Source organism: Cryptosporidium parvum, chromosome 8, assembly GCF_000165345.1.
Source record: "Cryptosporidium parvum Iowa II chromosome 8, whole genome shotgun sequence".
Lineage (NCBI taxonomy): Eukaryota > Apicomplexa > Conoidasida > Eucoccidiorida > Cryptosporidiidae > Cryptosporidium > Cryptosporidium parvum.
In genome coordinates, this window is record NC_006987.1 from 396,769 (window position 1) to 418,280 (window position 21,512).

General features: G+C 29.1%; 8 protein-coding genes across 8 annotated transcripts; 4 read left to right on the plus strand and 4 right to left on the minus strand.

The window, feature by feature from the left end:
- Nucleotides 1-154: 154 nt before the first annotated feature.
- On the minus strand, nucleotides 155-1,525 carry cgd8_1440 (nucleotide sugar transporter like integral membrane protein with 9 transmembrane domains; the record flags this gene model as incomplete). The annotated part of the gene is made up of 1 exon (XM_627051.1): nucleotides 155-1,525. A coding segment is annotated over one exon (1,371 nt), but the record flags the coding sequence as incomplete, so codon positions are not given.
- An 805-nt stretch (nucleotides 1,526-2,330) lies between these two features.
- cgd8_1450 (11x WD40 repeats containing protein of plant origin) lies at nucleotides 2,331-5,624 on the minus strand (the record flags this gene model as incomplete). The annotated part of the gene is made up of 1 exon (XM_627052.1): nucleotides 2,331-5,624. A coding segment is annotated over one exon (3,294 nt), but the record flags the coding sequence as incomplete, so codon positions are not given.
- Nucleotides 5,625-6,099: 475 nt separating this feature from the next.
- cgd8_1460 (Sex-lethal interacting like) lies at nucleotides 6,100-8,787 on the minus strand (the record flags this gene model as incomplete). Its single annotated transcript, XM_627053.1, has 1 exon — nucleotides 6,100-8,787. One exon carries the CDS (start codon nucleotides 8,785-8,787, stop codon nucleotides 6,100-6,102), a length of 2,688 nt encoding a protein of 895 aa, XP_627053.1.
- Nucleotides 8,788-9,219: 432 nt separating this feature from the next.
- On the plus strand, nucleotides 9,220-9,684 carry cgd8_1470 (hypothetical protein; the record flags this gene model as incomplete). The annotated part of the gene is made up of 1 exon (XM_627054.1): nucleotides 9,220-9,684. One exon carries the CDS (start codon nucleotides 9,220-9,222, stop codon nucleotides 9,682-9,684), a length of 465 nt encoding a protein of 154 aa, XP_627054.1.
- Nucleotides 9,685-9,760: 76 nt separating this feature from the next.
- cgd8_1480 (RPR domain containing protein, present in proteins involved in mRNA splicing) lies at nucleotides 9,761-10,735 on the minus strand (the record flags this gene model as incomplete). The annotated part of the gene is made up of 1 exon (XM_627055.1): nucleotides 9,761-10,735. The coding sequence occupies one exon, from the start codon at nucleotides 10,733-10,735 to the stop codon at nucleotides 9,761-9,763; it is 975 nt and encodes a 324-aa protein (XP_627055.1).
- An 808-nt stretch (nucleotides 10,736-11,543) lies between these two features.
- cgd8_1490 (bacterial type serine/tyrosine phosphatase) lies at nucleotides 11,544-12,812 on the plus strand (the record flags this gene model as incomplete). The annotated part of the gene is made up of 1 exon (XM_627056.1): nucleotides 11,544-12,812. One exon carries the CDS (start codon nucleotides 11,544-11,546, stop codon nucleotides 12,810-12,812), a length of 1,269 nt encoding a protein of 422 aa, XP_627056.1.
- A 446-nt stretch (nucleotides 12,813-13,258) lies between these two features.
- Nucleotides 13,259-16,162, plus strand: cgd8_1500 (FH2 domain containing protein; the record flags this gene model as incomplete). Its single annotated transcript, XM_627057.1, has 1 exon — nucleotides 13,259-16,162. One exon carries the CDS (start codon nucleotides 13,259-13,261, stop codon nucleotides 16,160-16,162), a length of 2,904 nt encoding a protein of 967 aa, XP_627057.1.
- Nucleotides 16,163-16,554: 392 nt separating this feature from the next.
- Nucleotides 16,555-21,369, plus strand: cgd8_1510 (large protein with possibly 18 transmembrane domains; the record flags this gene model as incomplete). The annotated part of the gene is made up of 1 exon (XM_627058.1): nucleotides 16,555-21,369. One exon carries the CDS (start codon nucleotides 16,555-16,557, stop codon nucleotides 21,367-21,369), a length of 4,815 nt encoding a protein of 1,604 aa, XP_627058.1.
- Nucleotides 21,370-21,512: the final 143 nt, after the last annotated feature.

A 21,512-nucleotide genomic window follows, 5' to 3' on the forward strand; every position in this document is an offset into this window, starting at 1 on the left:
GAGATAATGAAAAGATGGTATAAAAAGGATTAATGAAATAAAATTCTTTGAATTTAGATTTACGATATGATAAGAATTTAAAAAAAGAAGACGATTAATATATTGTTGATAATACTGAAAATATATTAATAATATAAATGGTAATTTAATAGCTTTACTGAATTTCTCCATTAGATTTAGAATAATTTATTAGATTTTCATCCAATGATCCGATTTGAGATACCTTTCTGTATTTGCTATTCTTAATTAATTGATCATAATTGTTTGAAGAGTTGAAATGCTCATTATCATAGAAATTATCATTAATTTCAGGTTTTTTACCACTATCATACTCTAAAGAAGATGAGCCTGATATTGTAGAATCATGATCATAATAGTTTTCTTGTTGAATAGGTTCTTGTTGTTGTAGCTGGTGTCCAAAGGTTATATTAAAGCTTTCATTCAAATCAATATTTTTATTTGGAATAAATTTAAAAAGATTTGAAAAAGAATAAATAGCAGATCCTCCAATTGTCATAACCAATCCCAAAATAGTTGAAAATTTAAGCTCTTCGTTATTTAATAAAACTCCAATTAAAGTTTGAGCTCCAGATTTAACATAGCCTGTTAGATTATAAGCTATAGGAGATGTAGTATGAATACACCATATTATAATTATCCCAAGGAAGAAATTCAATATACCACTAATTAAAATAGGGCCAAATTTAATTATAAATTCTCCAAAATCTAAAGTATATAACTCAATGAATGCATTGTGTTCACCAAATATAAAGATTGGAATAGCTGCTAAAAATGAAGTAGTAAGAGCATTATACCAGTAAACTTGGGATTCATCATTTATTTTCTTTGAAACACTCTTTATTTGAACAGTATATATTGATTGAAATAAAGAAGAAGTAGTTCCTGATAATATTCCATAGAATCCTAAAGTAGATGAATCAAGAGAACCAATAATAAATCCCAATATAACAATTCCACATCCAAAAATACATATAGTTGAAATTTGCTGCTTTAATATAAAAATTGAAAAGATTATATTAAAGAATAGTGTCAAAGACCTTGTAATTGCATATGATGACATTGGTACATATTTCAAGCAAAGATTGGATAATAATATAAATATTGTGCAAGATAAAGACATAGGAAAACAGTCTTTAGCTTTTTCATATTCAATTGATGGTTTTGAAACCAAATTATCAATCCCAAATAAACTCAAGGTTGCATATGCTATTAAATAGAATATCATTCCACATACTTGTTGTATCCATGTTGTAAATAGTGGATAACTAAAACTCCCAATAAATATTCTTTTATTCAAAAAAACCAAAGCTACTGATACAAGGCCATAAAGTATCAATGATAATGCTTTTTTGAATTGAAATGTTTCATTCTCTTTACCCTTTTCCATTTTTAACTTCACAACTGTGCTTTTATCCAGCACAGAGTGATTCTTTGCAGATCTTCTTAATCTAATTTTTTCAATATTCACAATTAGTGGTTTAGGAGTACTTAAGCCAATTAATTTTTACTCTAAATACTTATCTAATTAAAAAAGAAGGAAAAATGACCTTTGGCGCTTCTCACATTAAAATTTTATTATCAAATAATAATTGATAAATATATATATAAATATATATATATTTTTTTGTATGCAACTATTAACTCTCTTAATCTCACTTTGCTCCAAGTTCACTTTTTTTATCCTTTCCTCTTTACACCTAAGCTAAGAATTCAATATTCTTTTCATTAACTGTTATATTATTTGCCATACATATTTTTCTTTTTACCAAAATAAAAATAATAATTATAATAATATTTAAATTTATTGATTTACGTGTAATTAAAATTATTAATTTTTTTGTTTAATATTCAATTACGTGTATAATGAATTTCATGTGGACAAATTGTTATTGATAATTTAATGCAAACACCGGTATTGAAATAAAAATGGCAATACCAAAAGCAATGCATGTATATGCGCATGCATGCATTGCTAAAAAAATAGAAAAAATAGTTGAATATATTATTGAAATTTAATTTAATATTAGCTTTTTAAAAAAAACTAATACCAATTTTGCTAGTACAAGTTTGTGAATAGAAAGTTACCAACATGAAAACTGATGAATAGGATAATTCACTAGTGATCACTTAAGGGATAAATAACAGAAGTAATATTAAGTAAAGAAATGGAATTTAAATTCTGTGAATACTTGTTAAACTAATATATTTAAACTAAATATATATTTATTTGTATACAATATGTAGAAATAATTTAAAAGTATAGGCTAGAATACATTAGAAAAGAAGTAAATGACTCGAATCAAAATCGTTTAATTACTTGTACGTCTCTTTTTACTTTGCTTGTTTTTTCTTTGTTCAGTAATTTCATCAAAAGTAATTGGCTTAACTGAGGAGTTACTAGCAGCATCTTGTTCAAGAATCTTTAATATGCCATTGTTTAAAGATACAATTTCCATTTGATTCTTAAGTAAATGATGAATATATATCTTCAGGTTAGAAAGAACAGAACGAATGTTATATTGAGGAATTCTATCATTTCTAGGATCAGATGACTTTGTCCAAACATTAAGATAACCACCTGCGGAATTATTTTGGCCAATAATAGGAGAAATAGTGTTAATAGAAGAAATCCAGTGTATGAAATGAGTTTGTACTAGACATAAAACTGTTCTAGTTAATGGCTCCAGTCCATAAAATGACAAATTCTTATTATTAATAGGGTTTTCTGTTAATTGTTTTGAATTTAATATTGAATGATCATACATTAACTTGAGCACAGATTCTACCAAAATTAACAGTTTTTCAGCATAAAGTAAAGGAAGAGACCAAACAACTTCTGCAAGTAAATTAGATGATATCTTCTGAATTGATAATAGAACGTACTCCTGAACTGAATATTCACCAATTTCTAAAGGAGAAGGAGGAGGAGGGATATTGTTAGAACCTTGTGACTTGTCCTCTTTCTTAATTTCATTTATAGCAAGGTTATATTTTAATAAGTCAATATAATAATTATAAGCAATGTCGATAACTTCCATGAGCTTTTCTGTTGATTTCAAAGATTCAAATGTTTTACGTGTTGGACGAGACATAACTGAAACTGAGGAAAAATTTTCTGCATAATCATTTGTATTCCCCTGAAGGATTTCTCTCTCAAGCTGTTCTTCCTGTTCTTTTTCTCTTTCTTCTTCAAGAAATAGCTGCTGGTCAGTTCTAAACCAAACTCTAATAGTTCTATCCAAGAACCCACAAATAATACGATCACCATCAAAAGTTAAACCCAAGCAAAGTATTGGAACTTGACCATAAGTAGATTTTTGGTGTAAAATCGTAATCAGTTCCCCCTTATCCGTATCCCATAGCTTCAATGATCCATCTCTTGCAGTACTTACAAGGTAATGAGTATCTCTAATGAAACAAACTTGAGTTACACATTCATTGTGAGCATGAAATGATCTCTGAATATTACCAAAATCCAAACCCCAAATTTTGATCGTTTTGTCAGCACTACCAGTTGCTACAATCGTATTATCATGAGAAACATCCAGACATGCAACTGGTAATGAATGACCATATAAGACCAAAAACTGCTTTAAAGTATCTGCATATAATACTAAAACAGTATTGTCTAATAAAGATACAACAAGATATTTACCATTTGGAGTAAATTTGATTGCTAGACCTTCTTCTAAAAGTGGTAAAGTCTTGCTTAACTTAATGGTTACCTGCCCCTCATCACCATTAGAGTCTTCCTCAAGGCCAAAGTTATATAGATTCAAAGATTTGTCTTGTGCAACTGATACAAAACTTGTATTATCGGGGCATAATGCTAAAGATTGGATTGCATTTTCGTGTGAATTATCCAAAGATTGTATTAACTTACAATTAGAAATATCATGTAACTGTATACTCCCTTGTTTTGTTCCTGATATTGTATAATCACCTCCAGGAACAATAAATCCACAAACAGGATTCTCAGCAATCATCGTTCTTACACATCCAAAGCCTTTCATATTCCAAATTTTAATTGTATCATCACCAAAAGTTGCAATAAACTTATCATCTTGAGAAATATCGATAGCCCTAGGTATTCCTCTATGTCCCTCATTTTCAATCCTCCTAAGTACATTACAAGCACTTGCTTGAGCAGAAGAACCTGATTCATCATTTTGAGAGCTTGAATCATTATCTTTAGACTTTTCTTTGGATCCAATTTCATTAATAAAGCTTTCACTCAGAGAAATGTATCTTAGTGAATTGTTCCCCAATCCAGCAATAAATGTATTACTAGTGGGATCAAAATCAATACCCAAAAGACGAGTTCCAATCATTTCTTCTTCTGGAATCAATAGTCTCTTACCAAGTGAAAGAGTTTCGTAGCTTCCAGCAAAGATATTAGACTCATTAGATTCAACATTGGAGTCTCTATTTAGCTTCTTATTAAGTTTTTTAATTCTTTGACTGATTTTATCTGAATCAAAGTATGAAAAAGATTCAATTGAATTTGAATTTGTAAAGGCAAAAATAGTTCCATAAAAGTCATCCACTAGTTCGATTTGATTACTATCATAATAATCTGACCATTTTGAAAGTAACTTGATAACTTTTGAAGATTTTCCACCTTGAAATCTTGGTATTCCACCATAGTAAACTGCCAATTTAGATTCTTTTTCAGTATTTTCTTTAAAAAGTGGACAATTTTCCACAGCTTGATCATTTGGTAATAATAAATCTTTTCCAAGACCAGTTACATGATGGGTAAGTCTATATATTGATATCTCTCCACTTGATCCTGCTGTGAATAATCGATTACATAAAGGATTCAATAATATACTATAAATTTCTCCTTTATGCTTTGTTAGGGTCTGAAGACAAATTTGATTTTGAATACTCCAAATCTTAATTGTACAATCTTTACTTGATGTAATCAAGATGTGTGGAGTATCTTCCAAAATAATTTTAAACCTTGAATCAGAGTTTGCATTCCCTTTATTGTTATTACCTATTTTGTTTTGATTTAATTCGCTATCTTCTTTTGTCCAAAGCTTAGTTTTGTGAACAAACTCAATATCAGTAATTTCATTTAGATGGCCAGAATACCTAAAAAGTCCCTTTCCAGAAAATGTATCCCATAATGTAACTTCAGTGTCAAAACTACCACATGATAAATAATTTCCACTTCTACAAAATTTCAATGCTGTAATATTCTTTCCATGACCATGAAAAGTATGAATAACAGATTTTAAAGAAATATTCCATACCCTCACACTACCATCTGAGTATCCTACCGCTATAATCTCTGGTTTTTTTGGATGTCCACATATCGCTGTTACGTAATGAACTATTGAAGGAATACCTTCGCCTGAATAAACTCTTCCTACAGTTTCAACAGAAAGTGTTCTAGCAATAGTTCCAGTCTTCATATCTAAGATTAATACTTTTTCTCCTGAAATACTTGCTCCATACCTTGTTAAATCTTGTTCATTTTCTAGTTTCAAACCTTTTTTGAGTAACTTTACTCCATTTTGAAATGCTGATGTCAGCAAGACCCCATAGGATGACTCAGGGACATACCTCAAGTATGACTTAACCATTTTAATACACTAATCAACATGTACTCCTAACTTTATTCCTACCCAACAACTTCCAATCAAAAAATCAATTTTGACGTTAAATGTTTTTTTTAATTATTTTTTTGGCGGAACTTTACCGCCTAAATGACTTTTTTTTTTTGCTAACGATAAATACCGGTACATGATAGTAATTTTTAAATGAGCATGCGCCACGTAATATATCAAAATATAAATAAAATAAATTTGTCCACATGACATTTTGATGATTTTATTAAATAAATAAATACATAGTCTCAAGAAATGGAGGTTTTTACATTAAATTTCTAAGTAATTCGTGAATTTAATGTGGGATTATTGACATATAATATAGAGTTTGGAAACAAATATAACTAATTAAAGAAAAATGGGTTTATATAAATTTATATAGGAGGGGGGCCTAAAATATTTCTAAATATAAAGAGATTTGCAGAAGAAGTTGCATGCAATAATCCAACACATTAATGAATTATTTGCTTTTTAGCTTCCATACAGTTGCAGTTTCATTAATTGGAAAAGCGAACTCATGAATAATTTTTCTCCAAATAAATTCAGGTACATTATTGAGTATATGAAGAAGTTGTGAAGAATAAACAGAGATATTGTTATCATTATCAACCCCATTATTAGTTTGAATGAAGTCTTCATCAGAGTCAAATTTATGCCAAATCTTATTTTTTTGTGATAATGCTGCACAATTCTTAACAATACAATGCTTAATATTATCAATAAACGATGTAATAGTGAAGACATCATCTCTATCTCCACAATTGAAGTAATCAATAACTATTGTTCGTATCGCATCTATTCTGGGATCTCCTGTTGATTTTAATACCCAGAGATCATCAAAAATTTTAGTTGCAATAATTTCAAGAGATTTATTAATATCTTCCTTATTAATTTTTATGGATGTGGAAATGTTTGAATTAACATTAATGAACGGAATCTGTTTCATATTATGTCTTGGATTACTAGAGAAAAATGGTGAGTAAGTAGGAGCAATAAAGTTCTGAGAAAAAGAAGGACCAGAAGGCATTGATATTAAATTGTTGGATGCGGCTTTATTGGTAAATTTGGAATTAGAACCAACTTTTCCATATGAAATAGAACCTGAATCTACATTCTGAGAAGATGAATCATTGGGTTTGCCTGAAGAGTTTGCTAATGAAGCGCTTCCTGCAATATTACTTGGAATTGATGCTAGTGATGCATTTCCTACTGACATCAAAGTTAAGTGATATGAACATAAATTCAAGAGTTCTGAAACATTCATTGCGCCATATATCTTAAGAATAAAAATTAAGAGTAATTGAAGCTGTGAATTGCTCACGCTTGTAGAGGCTGCAGAAAGATTATTTAGATATGTTGAAGTACAAATGGAGGTATCTCTATTATCTCTAATGTACTGAACCACATATTTTTCTCTTTCAGCCCAATAATTCTTCCAATACGAGGCCTCTTCAATATTTTCTTCAATGAATTTTTTATCAAATAAGAATTTTGGATACCATGCAGTTGACCTATAAACTGCTACTTCTTGAAGAATATTGGTGACTTTAATTTGTGGAAGATCTGTTGCAACCCTAATTGGCTCTCTATTTAAGCCAGCATTTTCGTCTCTCTGAAGAAGAACTAAAATAAGATCTCTACAGCAAGACTCGTATTCATTGTACATAAGTTCTGATTTATATACCCAATTTCCAGAAACCAATACACAAAACTTTTTAAGTATTTTAATCAACTTCTTGTCAGAAGGAAATTCTTCAATTTTATTCTTTGAAAGGATTTGTTCAATAATATTATCATTCTTTTGAGTTTTTACAATTTCAGGAGACAACTCAGATTCAGAATTAAAATTCGTTTCAAGCTTTATATCATAAATCCTTTTCAAAATATTTTTTATTCCATTAAATGGTATAACTTGATAAACTAGAGTAATTCTCTGTATTTGGTCACTTAATTTCATCCTATAAAGCTCTTGGACTGATAATGGACCAAAATAAAGCCAATCATCATAAATTAATAACTTCCCAGAAATACCATGGGAAGGCAAGAAATCAGTATATTTATTTGGATTACTTCTAGCTAGTGCAATTGAATTTGAATCATCAATTCCACCAAAATTATAGCCCATAGAACCTCCAAGACTTGAGTTAGGACAGCATGGTGGATATTGATAAGCCGTATATATTTTTGGTAGTCCTGCTGTTCTTAAAGTTGGAAGTACTTGTCCATCTCCTCCAAATGGAAGGTTAAACTCTGAATTAATATCTGAAGCAATTCCAGAAATCATTTTAAAGTATCTTACAATGTCGTTATCAAAAAAGTGAGTTCTATTTCTACTATGCTTCATTGATAATAGTTGGTTAACCATGGGATTTTCCTCTGAAATTTGAGAATTCAAGTTATTCCAAGAAATGAAATCATCAAAATATACATCCATTAGCATCTTAATAATTTCTAGTGATTCATATGAGTTTGATGGATAAATACATGGTATTTTAATCCAATTCTCAAATCCAGTTGTATATAATCTTCCACTATCTAAAGGAAAATTACCAGAATATAATGGGTTATTATTACTACTGCTATTCATATCGTGATCTAAAGTAGCATTGTTTCCATGGTTTAAAACCAAATCATCCAAAGATTGATTTCTTTCATCTTTATCAGCTGATTCAGATAGTCTTTCTACCATACCAACATTCATACTCGCTGATCTTTTCTGATCGATTGATGAGAAATTTGGACGAAATTGTTGCACTGAAGAAATTGGAGTAATATATAATTTCTTGTTAACGTGATCAAAATAACCTGCAACCAAACAATTTGCTGAAGAAAGACAAGATTTGCTATTTACTGTATATAAATGACTCTTATCAATATTTTCAGTTTTTTCACTGGATCCTTGCCTTGGAATACTTTGGTCACTCGCTTCTTCAGTAGAAGCTGCATTATTAACTTCAGAATTTTCACCAGAGTAATATGAAAGTTGAAATGATCCTCCATCTGGCCGAATAAAAGCAGATTGCCATACTTTCTCTGTTGAATTTCCCTTTGAAGTCATCGGAAACTGAAAAATATGGAAAGATACATCGTTAATATGAGATAAAATAACTTCGTATTCTTCTTCTATTTCATTCTGTATGTTGCTCATTTCTAATCATTACCAAAAAATATCCAGAATATTATAAGAATTACAAACCTTCACAAGAGTTCAACAAAATTTAAGCAAAAGTTACTCTTTACTAATATTAACAATGCTCAAAATGCACATACTCTTTATTTTCACCTTACTATAATTTTTTTAATCTTAAATGACATTTAAGTATGGCGCCAAATTTTGTTGTGGCGCCATACAGATACCGCTAAAAAGGCGAATGGTCAAAGTCAAATGTAATGAAGAAATTAGAACTATTGGCTAAATTAGAGCATTCGCATTTCAGTTGCATTAAAAATAATTTGGCTTGATTGGCTTTTGAATTCACAAAGCAGGTTAATGGGATTTTGTGTGGGTTATAAGAGTAATAAGTAAGATAATATTTGATGATAGGAGAAAAAAGAATTAAGGGGTTAATATCAATACCTTATGAAGAAGAAGGCAGACTTTTTAAATAGACTAAAGCTATTAAAAAGAGATGACAGAGAGCAGATTAAACTGTTTTCAAAGTTAGTAAGGGAATTGAAGGAGCCAAATATTTATTTATTGGAAAGAATTGTATATTTTATTCCAAACGAATTAGTATATAAAACTTTTAATGAAACAAGAATAATTATAAAGAATGGGGGGTATCCTACAGAAGATAGCACTAGATTAAAAAGCCCAGGTGGAATATTCTTTAGATTAATAAAGAACCAAATTTCTCATGAAGAATACAAGAAAATTTGGAATATTCAAAGACAAAAAAAAAAGAATCAGAGAAATAAAAAATTGTCACTTAGTAAGATCAATGATAATGAAGATATAAAAGGTGAAAAAGATGATGAATATGAAGATGGAGAATTATCTGAGGAGGCTATATTAATGGATGACTTAAAGTGCATGTATTTGTAATAAAGCTACGGAATATCATAATTTACACAAATTCTTCTATCCTTAATAGATTATAAAATTTAGTTATATTAGTCACTTAATTTCTGTAATTATACCAATTTGAAATTCTGTGTAAAAAATTTGTCAATCCAAATAATTTCAACGGAGCAATTACTATTCCATAATTCATAACCCAGTCTTGTCTGATTTTCGGTTCATGTAAGCTTTTGTTTATTAAAAGATTATTCATTTCTCTCCAAACCTTCCAAACTGGAAGTCTTGATTTTATTGGCCAAATTGATAAAATTGAAACTATATCTTTATCAAGCAAAATACCATCGGAAATTTCATCATTTATGTTACTAATCAATTTAGTTTTTTTGTCATTCTTCATTTCATCCAGCATTTTATCAAAACAAAGAGATGAACTTAAACCCTCAATATATTCTGAAGGAAAGATTTTCCAATCTATCCAAATTTCTATGATGCTTTTTGTTTTATTAATAAGATCAATATAACAACTGTTTCCTCGGTTACTTTGAAATGATATATGTGAAACTAGATACGGAAATATATTCATAATACAATTTCTAAGCTTCCAAGCTCCTATCTTTGAAGAGTGAGAATTGTATAATATATCTGAAATACAATATAAAATTGAAACCTTAACTTCAAAGGTTGAATTTGGAAATCTTTGTATTAGTAATTCAATCATTTGAACTGAATGTTGGTCTGAATAATCTACAACAAAAGTCATTATTTCATTAATTTTCATTCTCTTTGTTGTTAAGCTATCTAATAATCTTTCATAGCTTTTTTCCAAATTGCCTGGCATTCTTTCACAACTTAGTTCATAGTATAAAGATTCAATTGGGGAGGAAAATTTTTCATATACATTCAAATTCTCATCATAATTTTCTTTTATTTCCTCCAGGTATTTATTATATAACATCATAAAATCGTCATTTTGTTCTAATGAATTCATATTGTTAATAGTTCCATCCAGATCGATCCAAATCCAACAAAGTGGATCATTATCGGGAATATTGAGCATTCTCTCAGATAGAACCATTTTAAATCAACTAACTTAATGTCAGCTTTGACAAGCAAGCGTTCATTACGTAAAATCTACTTCTATCTAAACTCAGGTAATATAGTGTAATAATCTTCGCCCAAAATTTCTATTCCAATTTGTATTCTATCTAAATAAGTAACAAAATAGTTAATAAATCATCATAAATCTAACATATAATATTATACAAAGAATGTATGTGATTATATGATGGCTAAAACATTAAATAGTTTTAGTCATAAAGCAAAAAATTAACTCACTGAATCAAAAAGATATTATTTTTCTAACCCTATTATGACACTTACATTCTTATTGGATAAAAAAACGTAAGCAACGCCTGAATAGGGTATATTTCTTTTAATATCATAAACAAGAGTTTCTCTTTAAAGATAACTTTTTTTTTAAATACAAAGTTTTATCTTTTTAAAGAACTTGATTTATTTTATACAATTCTTATTTAATATTGCTTATTTACGTATTCATTAATATATAGTAAAGTCAATTAATAATATTAATTTAAAAAATTGTGGCGGGGAATTGTGGCGGGGAATTGTGGCGGGAAATACTGTATGACTGAGTAAATGCAAGTATCTTGAATGAAAAAATATTTGTGGGTATGAAAAATAGTTGATATAAACATAAAGCTGAATAAAAGAAGAAATGGAAATTAGGATTATGATATTGCATTTATGAAGCTCATAGAGTGGAGTTGCATTTAATATATAAAGAAAGAATCAAATTAAGTTAAAAAAAAGAAAAAAAGAGGTAAACTATTCAAAGTTAATAGTATATAGATAGATATAAAATAATGTTTTTACCAAGGATTCCATATAGTTCAAAGCCAATAATAAGAATAGAGAATTCTGAAGAAGTTCCATTTGAGAAAGGTGTGGAATTGTTTGTTGAAGGACAGCTAGAAAAATATAATTTAGAAGAAAGGAATTGGTATTCACATGGATATAATTATTATGCAAATATAATACTTGGGAAAAGGATTTTATTGGATGTAATTCCAAATATACGTGATATTTCTCAATTTTTGGAGGATGAAAGTATCAGAAGACATGTATTATATAGAGGAGCTAGGCCAGGAAGTATAGAACCTGATAAAATTAAACATGTAGTACGAGATACTTTAGGAATAAAGACAATAATTGATTTGAGGGGTAAGTTGATTTTTGAGGACTCCTACTTGGCAAAAGACGAGATTTTGAGTAGATCAGTTATATGGAAATATTATACTCCGACCTTTGAGAATGAAAGTATTGACAATTATATAGAAGAACGAAAGGATTTAGAACATTATAAGATAGAAAATGATCGTGAACAAGTTTCTAATGATGTAAAGACTCTGATTTTACTGAATTCTATTGATTATAGAGAACCAATAAAATTAGAAAATGAAAAAAGCAAAGAATTATCTTCGGATGATAATCAGAGCATTTCTCCATTTTGCTTGAATTGTATGAGAAGGTATAAAGGTATGGAATTTGAATCAAGTAGAAAGCATTTAAATGTTGAAGAAATAATATTTAGAAAAAGAAAGGAAGCAATGATTCCAAGAATTATTAGCTATAATTATCATTTGTTTAAATTAATTTCTCCAAAACTTGCTGAGAAATGGTATGTTAACAAATATTTAGAGTTAAGAACAATGGGCGGGGTTTACTATGATATTGCAATTTTTGATTCTAAAACAATTTGTAGAGCATTAAAGGTGATTACAGTTTCAATACCTCCAATATTGTTACATGGGAATTTAGGAAAAGACAGGGTTGGCGTGGTTATCGCAATATTATTGAGCATTTTGGGAGTTGGAGAAGAGTTTATTATTAGAGATTACTGTGCGTCAGAATCTGGCTTACTTTCAATTACTGAGGCTATAGAAGCTGAAATGGAGCATTTTCCAGATTCTGCTAAGGATTCAAATCCTGAATATATAAGGTATTTTCTTTCAAAAATGAAGGAGGAGTTCGGAAATATGGATGCTTATTTGGATTTAATCGGATTTGATGCTAGTTGGAGATATAAACTATGCAATAAATTCAAAATAGTGCCTTATACCAATAGCAATTAGTTTTATATAGAAAAAAAGTGAAATATCTTTTTTGCATTTATTATTATTATTATTATTGTTGTTGTTATTAATATTACACGTAAGTGCAATTTAGCATGCAATTTTTTTCTAGAAATAATTTCCCACGTACCGGCGTTGATAATTTTTGCCAATAATTTTTTTTTAGTAAAACCGGTATATAATTTTTGTCCACACTGGCGGTGACGTAATTATTATTAAGATTAGAAATTAAAAAGTTGTAGAATTTTTTTTTAATAAATAAAATAAAGTTTGTAAAATTAGTATTAAAAAATCTGCAATAGTTGGGACAGATAATTTCTGAAAGAAAAAAAGGGTTTTTTTTTTGTAAGCGAAGACTTTATTGATATTTAAATTAAGTTGTTGCCGATGTGGATTGAATAATACGTTAGGGCAATTCTAATAAACCGGTGAAATTGTTTCGAAACATGGAAAGTGATTCAGAAAGCAAAAAATCGCCAGGTAAAAGTATTAGGGATGTGGATGAGGAGGTTCTTTCAATTTTACTAAAAATTGTGGATTTAAATCCAAATAGTGAAGAGGTTTTGGAAACTATTAAAATTAGTGGCTTTGAGCTTGACAAGGTGAGGGATTTGCTGACAAAGCAACATCCAGAACTATGTAAACGAAGTCAAATAAATTCTGGAGAGATAGTTTCTAGTAAAGAAGAGACCAATAAAATTGAGCCAACTGTTAAGAGTGATGACAAAAAGGATCAATTAGACAAAACAAATATCGTATCTACTAATTGCAGTGAATCTGAAAAGGTTGTAGAGAAGAAAGATAATATGGAAATGATTCCAGAAAAGCCAATTGTAAAAGGAAAACCTCCTGGCCCTCCGCCTCCTCTAAAATCAAAATCTGCATTAAGTCTCAAATCAAGTGGTAATATTGGAACTGAGAGTGCAGCTGTAAGTAAAGTACCAGGTTCTTCAGGAAAGAGAGCACCACCTCCGAAGGCTCCTCCTCCCTTAAAGCCTCCTCCTAAACGAGGGACAACATCTCAGGGGTTTGGTGGGCCATCTGGAGCTTCGGACCCTGAAATCTCAGGGGGTCTAAAGCTTTCAGAAATGGACTTTGGTCCCTCTCCGCCTTTGGGATTTGAACCTAAAAGACTACATTGGTCAGTAATCCCTCCAAATAAGATAGTTGGGACAATTTGGGAAGATATTCATATTAAGATGAAAGAAAACTCGCAGGATGCAAAAGATTGCAATGAAAACGATCCTAATGAACTTAAGTTTGACATGGACTCAATATTAGAACAATTTTTTGAGGATAAGAGTGCTTTAATGCAAAAGATCACTATGGATTGCAACAATAATGCTTCGGCTACTTCAGGTGGTTCAAAGAAGTTCAGAATGGTTTTAGACTCAAAGAGGTCTCAGAACATTGAAATAGCATTGAAAGCTTTGCAGTTATTTGATAGCAGTAATGAATTGGATCTTTCTCCAATTAAGGGTATGCTTGGGTATACAAGACAGAGTTTAATAGGTGGGATTGACGCTTTTTTGAAGGGGGTTTCTAAAGAAAGGCTTAAAATTCTTTTAGATTTGTATCCTACTCCTGATGAAATTCAGCTATTAAACTCTATTAAAGATGATGGTGAGAAATCAGCTCTCCCTTTGAGGAGTTCAGAGTTCTTTATGATTAGCATACTGGGTTTAAATAGATTTAAAATTAGAGCTCAATGCGTTTTGGCAATGAAGGCTTTTGAAGAAGAATACCAGAGTTGTTTAGAAAGGCTAATAAAGCTAGAAGATGCTGCTGTTCATATTCGATCAAGTTTAGAAAAGGGAGGAGTGTTACGTCAAATTCTAAAGTTAATCCTGAAAATTGGAAATTTTCTTAATCATGGTACAAATAGAGGAAAGAGTTGTGGGTTTCGTTTCCATTCAATAGAACTTTTAAAGAATGTTAAATCAAACAATTCGAAGAGTAATTTACTTAAATATATTTCGAAAGTTGTTTATGAGCATTCTGAGGAAATGAGGCAAAAAGTTGAAGTAATTTCCCAATCCTGTTCGGAAGCTGCTCCTATTGATATCGCCGATGTGTATAGAGATATGGAGGAACTTGGGAGAAGCGTGAATCTTATTCAGGATGAACTCAATTCATTTTCCACTACTAAGTCAGATGTTTCCAAGGAAGATAAAGAATTAAAGAGTCAAGAATTATGCAGTATCAAGGATGAGAACTTTGACTCTAGAGATAATATTAAAAATGAGCTCAAAATTGAAAATAGTTTAGAAATTTCAGTATTTGGAGTGAAAAAAGAAGTAGAAAAAACAACAGAAGAGCTTTATTTGGAGATTGTGGATACTTTTGTGAAGAATTCTTCTAAGAAGCTTGAAATCACAAAGAAACAATTAAATGAAATAATAGTAAAATTAAATGAGTTACAATATTATGCAGGAGAGACTCAGACATTAGGAAATAGCAACGCTTCCAAGCAAGGAGCTTCAATTACAACATCCAGTGGTGAGATAATTAAGAGATGCGATATGTTTTTTAGGCTTGTAAAGTACGAATTTAATGAATTTCAGGCAATAGAAAAGAAGAAGAAAGAAAGGGACCTACGAAAGTTAATGGGAGTTAGAGGAACAAAATCTAGTGAAAGTTTGCCAGCAATGAAAACTTCAGATCATAATTATAGTTTGTTAAAATCTTCCACTAGCTTAACTGAAAAACAGAGCCAAGCAATTTCTGAATTCTCTCCTATTCATGAAATTGAGAATTTTTCTCCATCAAACAATATTAGTGAAAATTCAAACCAATTATTATTGGAAATATCAAATATTACTTTAACTTCAAATTCAAGTACTTTTTCTTCATCTGATTCATCGTTCTTCCAAGATCAAGGTCGTACTAAAAGCAAGTCAGGCCAAGCTACTCCAGCTGGTAACTTAGATCAGACTCCATTAAATAAAAATAGAAAAGAATCTGATGTTATGAGTTCTCCATTTAATCTTAATTCTGGTTACGATCCAATTTCAAGTTCTATAATAAAATATCCAAATTATTTCAATAATCAAGGTTTTTGTGAACATAATTTTGCAGAAATTTGTGACAATTCAAATAGTATTTATGATCTTAGAATTATTCATTCAGATCCTCAGTTATGCCCTTCTTCCTCATCTTCTGTTTGCTTACAGGATCAAAATATACAAAATGTTGGTCAGCATAAATCTGTAGTTAATAACCATCAACCAATGCATTTGAAATCTTTCTTTGATACAAACTCAAGCACTGTAAATATTGCTGCCAAAGTTTACAATTCTCAGGTTAACCAAAGTTCAAGCAGGTCAAGAAATCCTAAATGTGATAATTAACTTAAATCAAACTAACAATATCTAGATTAGCAAACGAAATCATGATATTTAGTATTTTTAAATAATTAATGTGTTATCTAAAATATAAACCTTTTTTGTTGTTTCTACTTACAATATACTTTAGTTCATCCTTTTTGTTTCTATTTAAAGTAATTTTTCATATAATATTTTAAATTATTTGAAAGGATTTGAAGAATGTATTTGGCGGGAAGTTAAGGGGGAGGTTTTTGTGGGGCTTGGAGTTAATGGTATATTAATATATATTGAATTTGATATAGTATTTTAAAAAAAAAAAGTAAAGTTAAAAATAAGTGAAATTGGAGTGCAATTAGTTGAGTTCCAAAATGTTTATACTTGAGCTTCTATAAATCTTTCAATAAGCATTATAAAAGATGACGTATGATGAGCATCTAGAACTGCGAAACGATCTTTATCAGACATCGCTTAGACTTTTTCGCAGTGATATAAAATGGCTATCCGAATATATTCCCTCAGTATCAAAATGGCGAGTAAAAGTAATGCTGAAGGAGGAATTGGGGAGTTTTACAGGTGACAACTGTCCAAATAATCAATCCTCAACATATGGAAAAAGAATTTTTGGAAAAAATAATTTAACAAGTTCACCTCAACCTGAGGAAAACTTGGTAAGTATTAGCAATTCTGAAGGTTCACCTAATTCTAATTTAAAACATAATTTATGTGATATCAACGATGCTATTATTAATAAAGAAGAGATTTCAATAAAAATTCCTTCTATACCTTCAAATTCTGAATCTCCCAATAATTCATTTTATTCGAACGGTGTATTTGCTACAGATAGTGAGAAAACAAACTCCGGTATTAATCATTTTGATAATGCATGTAAAATTAATGTGGATAAAAATGACGAATTGCCGGTATATGACAAATTACATGTGGATAATAATAAAAATAATGAAATAAAAATTGAGCAAAAAGAATCTGTGTGTGCAAATGAAGAACAAAATGAAAAAAATGGATTAATTTTGAGTATTAATTTTGAAGATAATGAGAAGAGTGAGGTTAATGAATTTAATCAAGGTGAAGCTATAAATAGAGATCAAAGTGAGAGAGATGAGTTTAGAACTTACAATATTTTGACAGGTAAAGATGGTAAGTATTCCAAGGAAAAAGTTACCAATATTTCTTCATTTGGCCTAACTTTATGGGAATATTTACCTTTGGTAGCAATATTGAGTGGCTGTACTGGAATATTTATTATTTTTAGACTATCTTCAGCAATGTATAGATATTCTGTTCTATCTTGTATAATTTCTCATTTGATAACTTTTCTCTTAATTGGAATTCCCTTATCACAACTTGAGTTTTCTATGAGGAAAAAAGGTCAAAGATATGGATTTTTGGAAGCAATGCAATATTTTAATCCTAAATATGTTGGAATAACCATTTTAAGTTTGGTTACAGTTATGATAATTTTTCTATATTCTGTTCAGATTATTAGTTCTTTGAGCGTTATATTGCATAATATCTCAAAGAAAGCATGGAGAATAACTTTTGATGATACATTAGTTTGCAGTCAAATAAATAATTCAATATTCCCAACAAATGGTGAACTAATTGATACTATAAAATCTGGAAAATTAACTTCAGAAAGACTCAACAATGCATACTCACTCTGTTCTCTTTCTTCTATCTGTAATATGATTATTCCTTTCTTCCAGGATACAAATGGCATGATGAATGCTATCAAATCTTATATTACAACCTCTGAAACAGGAAATACCACAACAAATTCCAGAGTTTTGGATAATTCAAACATTGAATTTTTTGAGAAAATCGATAAAGCTACAAATAATACTATTGATTCTCCATACTCTCCCAATTTTCCAACATGGTGTTTGCCTTCACCATCGAAAAAATTACGTAATTTGATGGTTTTGCAACAAAGTGGTTACCAGGAAACAATTTACTTCTCTTTAAAAAATGCTATAATTAATACTGAAAACTTGTTTGAAACTCAGATCTTTCCTATGAAGAAGCCTTTGAAATGGTTTAATTCCAATTTATTAGCAAGAATTGTTGGAATTTCATTTGCATTTATATTTATAATATTATCAATAAATGGAGGAGGAAAGCTTTATAGAGTTGCATCATTCTTATCATTTCTCTCTCTTATGACGCTATTTCTTACTGCTTCAATTCAGATTGTTGCTAATGATATTCAACTTAATATATTCATTTCAATTCTAGTCACTCAGGAAGGAATTGAAAATCTATTTTCTCCAGCAATATGGTACTGCTCAATAAACAATACTCTACTCTTCTTTGGAATTTCATTCTTAATTACAATGTTCCCTTTGAAGGAATTAATCAGAGAAGATTACAATACTAATACTTCGAATTCTTTAGGTTATGAGAAAGATCATTTTTATGATAAATTTACGTATGATCACGTTAGTTCCAGACCAGAAGTTACTAAGAATTCGATTTCTTCTATTTTTGAGACTGAAAATCAAAAATCTGATAAAGTCCCAATTGGCTTCAAAAAACCAAGAATTGGTGAAATCACTCTTAGAAAGCATGTTTCCAGGATATATAAATCAGTTTATAACCAAGAAATTGAAAAAAGTGATTTAAAACACAGAAATATTGAAGATTTTTCTATTGAAAATGTATCTAAAGTCCCAATCAATTATAATAATGAGGAGAATACTATCAGTCAAAATCAAAATGTTAAAAATATGGCTTTAGAGTCCTGTCCAAATGGTCATGATGAACATAAACATTTCCCTTCTTTAATGAGCGCAGCTAATTCTGCTGTGTTCTTTCTTGCATGCGTAATGATATCGTCAATGGTTGTTTTAATATCTAACGCAGCTCTAATTTCCCTCTCTGAATCTCCATATACTCCTTTACTTCTTCCTTTCAATGAAAAGTATAGTAATGTATTTAGTAATGGCTCAATTAAAGGAAGTATCAATTATCAAGGAGTTTATAGACCAATTACAGAATCAGATCCCTATGCAAATAACAGAGCTTATTATTATTTTGATGGTTCAATGTACAAAGGATTTGAATATTTTAATACTTCTAAATTATTTCATGAAAATAATTGGCTAATGCATAATGTACTTGATAAAGACTCTGGTAATTTTCAAGAGACATTTCAAATCTTTAATGGAGAATCAGGTTCAATGGAAGAAATTAGCTTCTTGAAAAACCATATGGTTAGCTGGTTTAAATGGAATTTCCTCCAGGTAAAGTCTCAATCTCTTATACTTGGTGAGTTTATGATTATTTATTTGATAATAATTGCTATCGAAGTTTCAAAAAGAATTCCTAGTGGAGTTACAATATTCTTTATATTTGTTGTATTTTCATTTGCAATATCTAGTGCATGTTTATGTACTAGTATTATTTCAAAGCATATTTTTGTGATATTCAATTATTGGATCCTTCCAATTATGGCACCAAAATTTGGAATTTCAGGCAAAGATTCAGAGTTAAATAATCTAAAGAATAAAGAAAAAAAGAATATTAGAAGATTAAGAAAGCATAATCAAAACACAAATTTAGTTAAGGATTCGAATTATTGTGATAAATATAAAAAGATTGACAAGAATGAAAAAGAAAGAAAATTAAACAGAAGAAAAAGGGAGGAAAGATTAGTAAATATAAAGAAGAGGAAGATTCCAGTGATTTACAAGATAAAAAGCTTCTTTAAGCTAATATTTTGTATTTTATCATCATTTCTCTTACTAATAAAGTTGCAGATTTTCAAGTTTATTGGAATTTCTTATAGGAATAAACAAAATAGAAAAATTGAAAAAATGACATTTTTTGTTCAATTTTCATTTATTACACTTTTGATTATAATGGGATTATTAATCAATATAGTTTCTTCATTCATTCCAAGATTTCCAATAGATTATATAGATGAAAACAATAAAATTCTTCAAGAGCAATTGGAATTAAGTAAAACAGCTTTTTTAAACTTTTCTGAGAAAAATGAATTGCTAAAACATTATAACAATGATATTTATATTGCTAAAACATTTAATATTGTTTTTGGATCTTTATTTGATATCAGAATAATAAGCAGTTCAGTCAATTTTATGTTAGCTTTAACAGCAGGTATCGAAGTAATTATACTTACTTGGTATATGTATAGAGATATCCAGGAGGAGATAATTGGAAAGAATGCTTTAAAATTCCAAACAATTGGGTTTGTGATTTCAACTGTTTTACTTTCTATTGGATTTTTACTTGGAATAAAATTGATTTTTATAATATTTATATTACTATCATTTTCAAACTATTTAATTTTTTTTATAATTTCTAGATATTTTGCAAAGAAGAATTTTATAATAAATCATGAACAAGTAATAAAAAGACAGAAATACAGTCCAATTTGGTGGTTATATGTTTCTAATATTGATATTTTAAGAAGAAAATTTAATTCACAAGAATTGGAAGATGCTGGATCATTAACATATTATTCAGAGAAATCAATTATACAAGTAGGTAGTACGAATAGTGATAATTATGACTATTGTTTCAGTGATTTGAATAATAAGAAGATTATTCAACATGGATATTCTTCAAAGAATGAAGAACTGATTGAAAATATTTCCAACTTTAACCTATACTGTAATGTTAGATCTCGACAACCATTATTTATCAGTTTCTGGTTTATTATGGCAAAATATTTTTCTTCTATACTTATTTTCAGTACCATACCTTTGAGTATAGCAAATACTTTAAGTTTACTCTTCTTTAGATTAGATTGTTTGGATGGTATAGTTTCTGAGATTTTATTACTGAATTACATTTCTAAAATGAAGATAAACATGATAAATATTACAAATCGTGTATCAATCTTTCAACCAATTCAAGTTATTGTAATCAGTATGTTAATTGTATTTGGAATTAGTACAGCATTAATTATTACATTATATATAAAATTCAAGCAAAATAAGTTAAGAAAAATTTCGAATAATGGTAATAATCCTAATTGCTTAATTACTAATAATCAAAACTATTCAAGAGAAGATCAAGAAATTAACTTGAATAATATATTAGATGACGTTTATGAGTCTTTAAAAGTTCCAGAATGTATTGAATTATATTCAAACAATAAGATTGAGAATTTGGGGAAAATGCCCCAAAAGCTTATAATTTCCTTTGCAATGCTTGAAAATCATAAATTATTAAACAAATATAAATAGATATCTCCATTTAACCTCATTGTTATAGAATAGCTATATTTTGATAAAATATAATAAAGCTTATTAGAGATAGAGAATCAAGTAATAATCATCTTAATAAAGATACTGTTATTTCTCAGGATTAGTATTTTTCAGACTTTAAA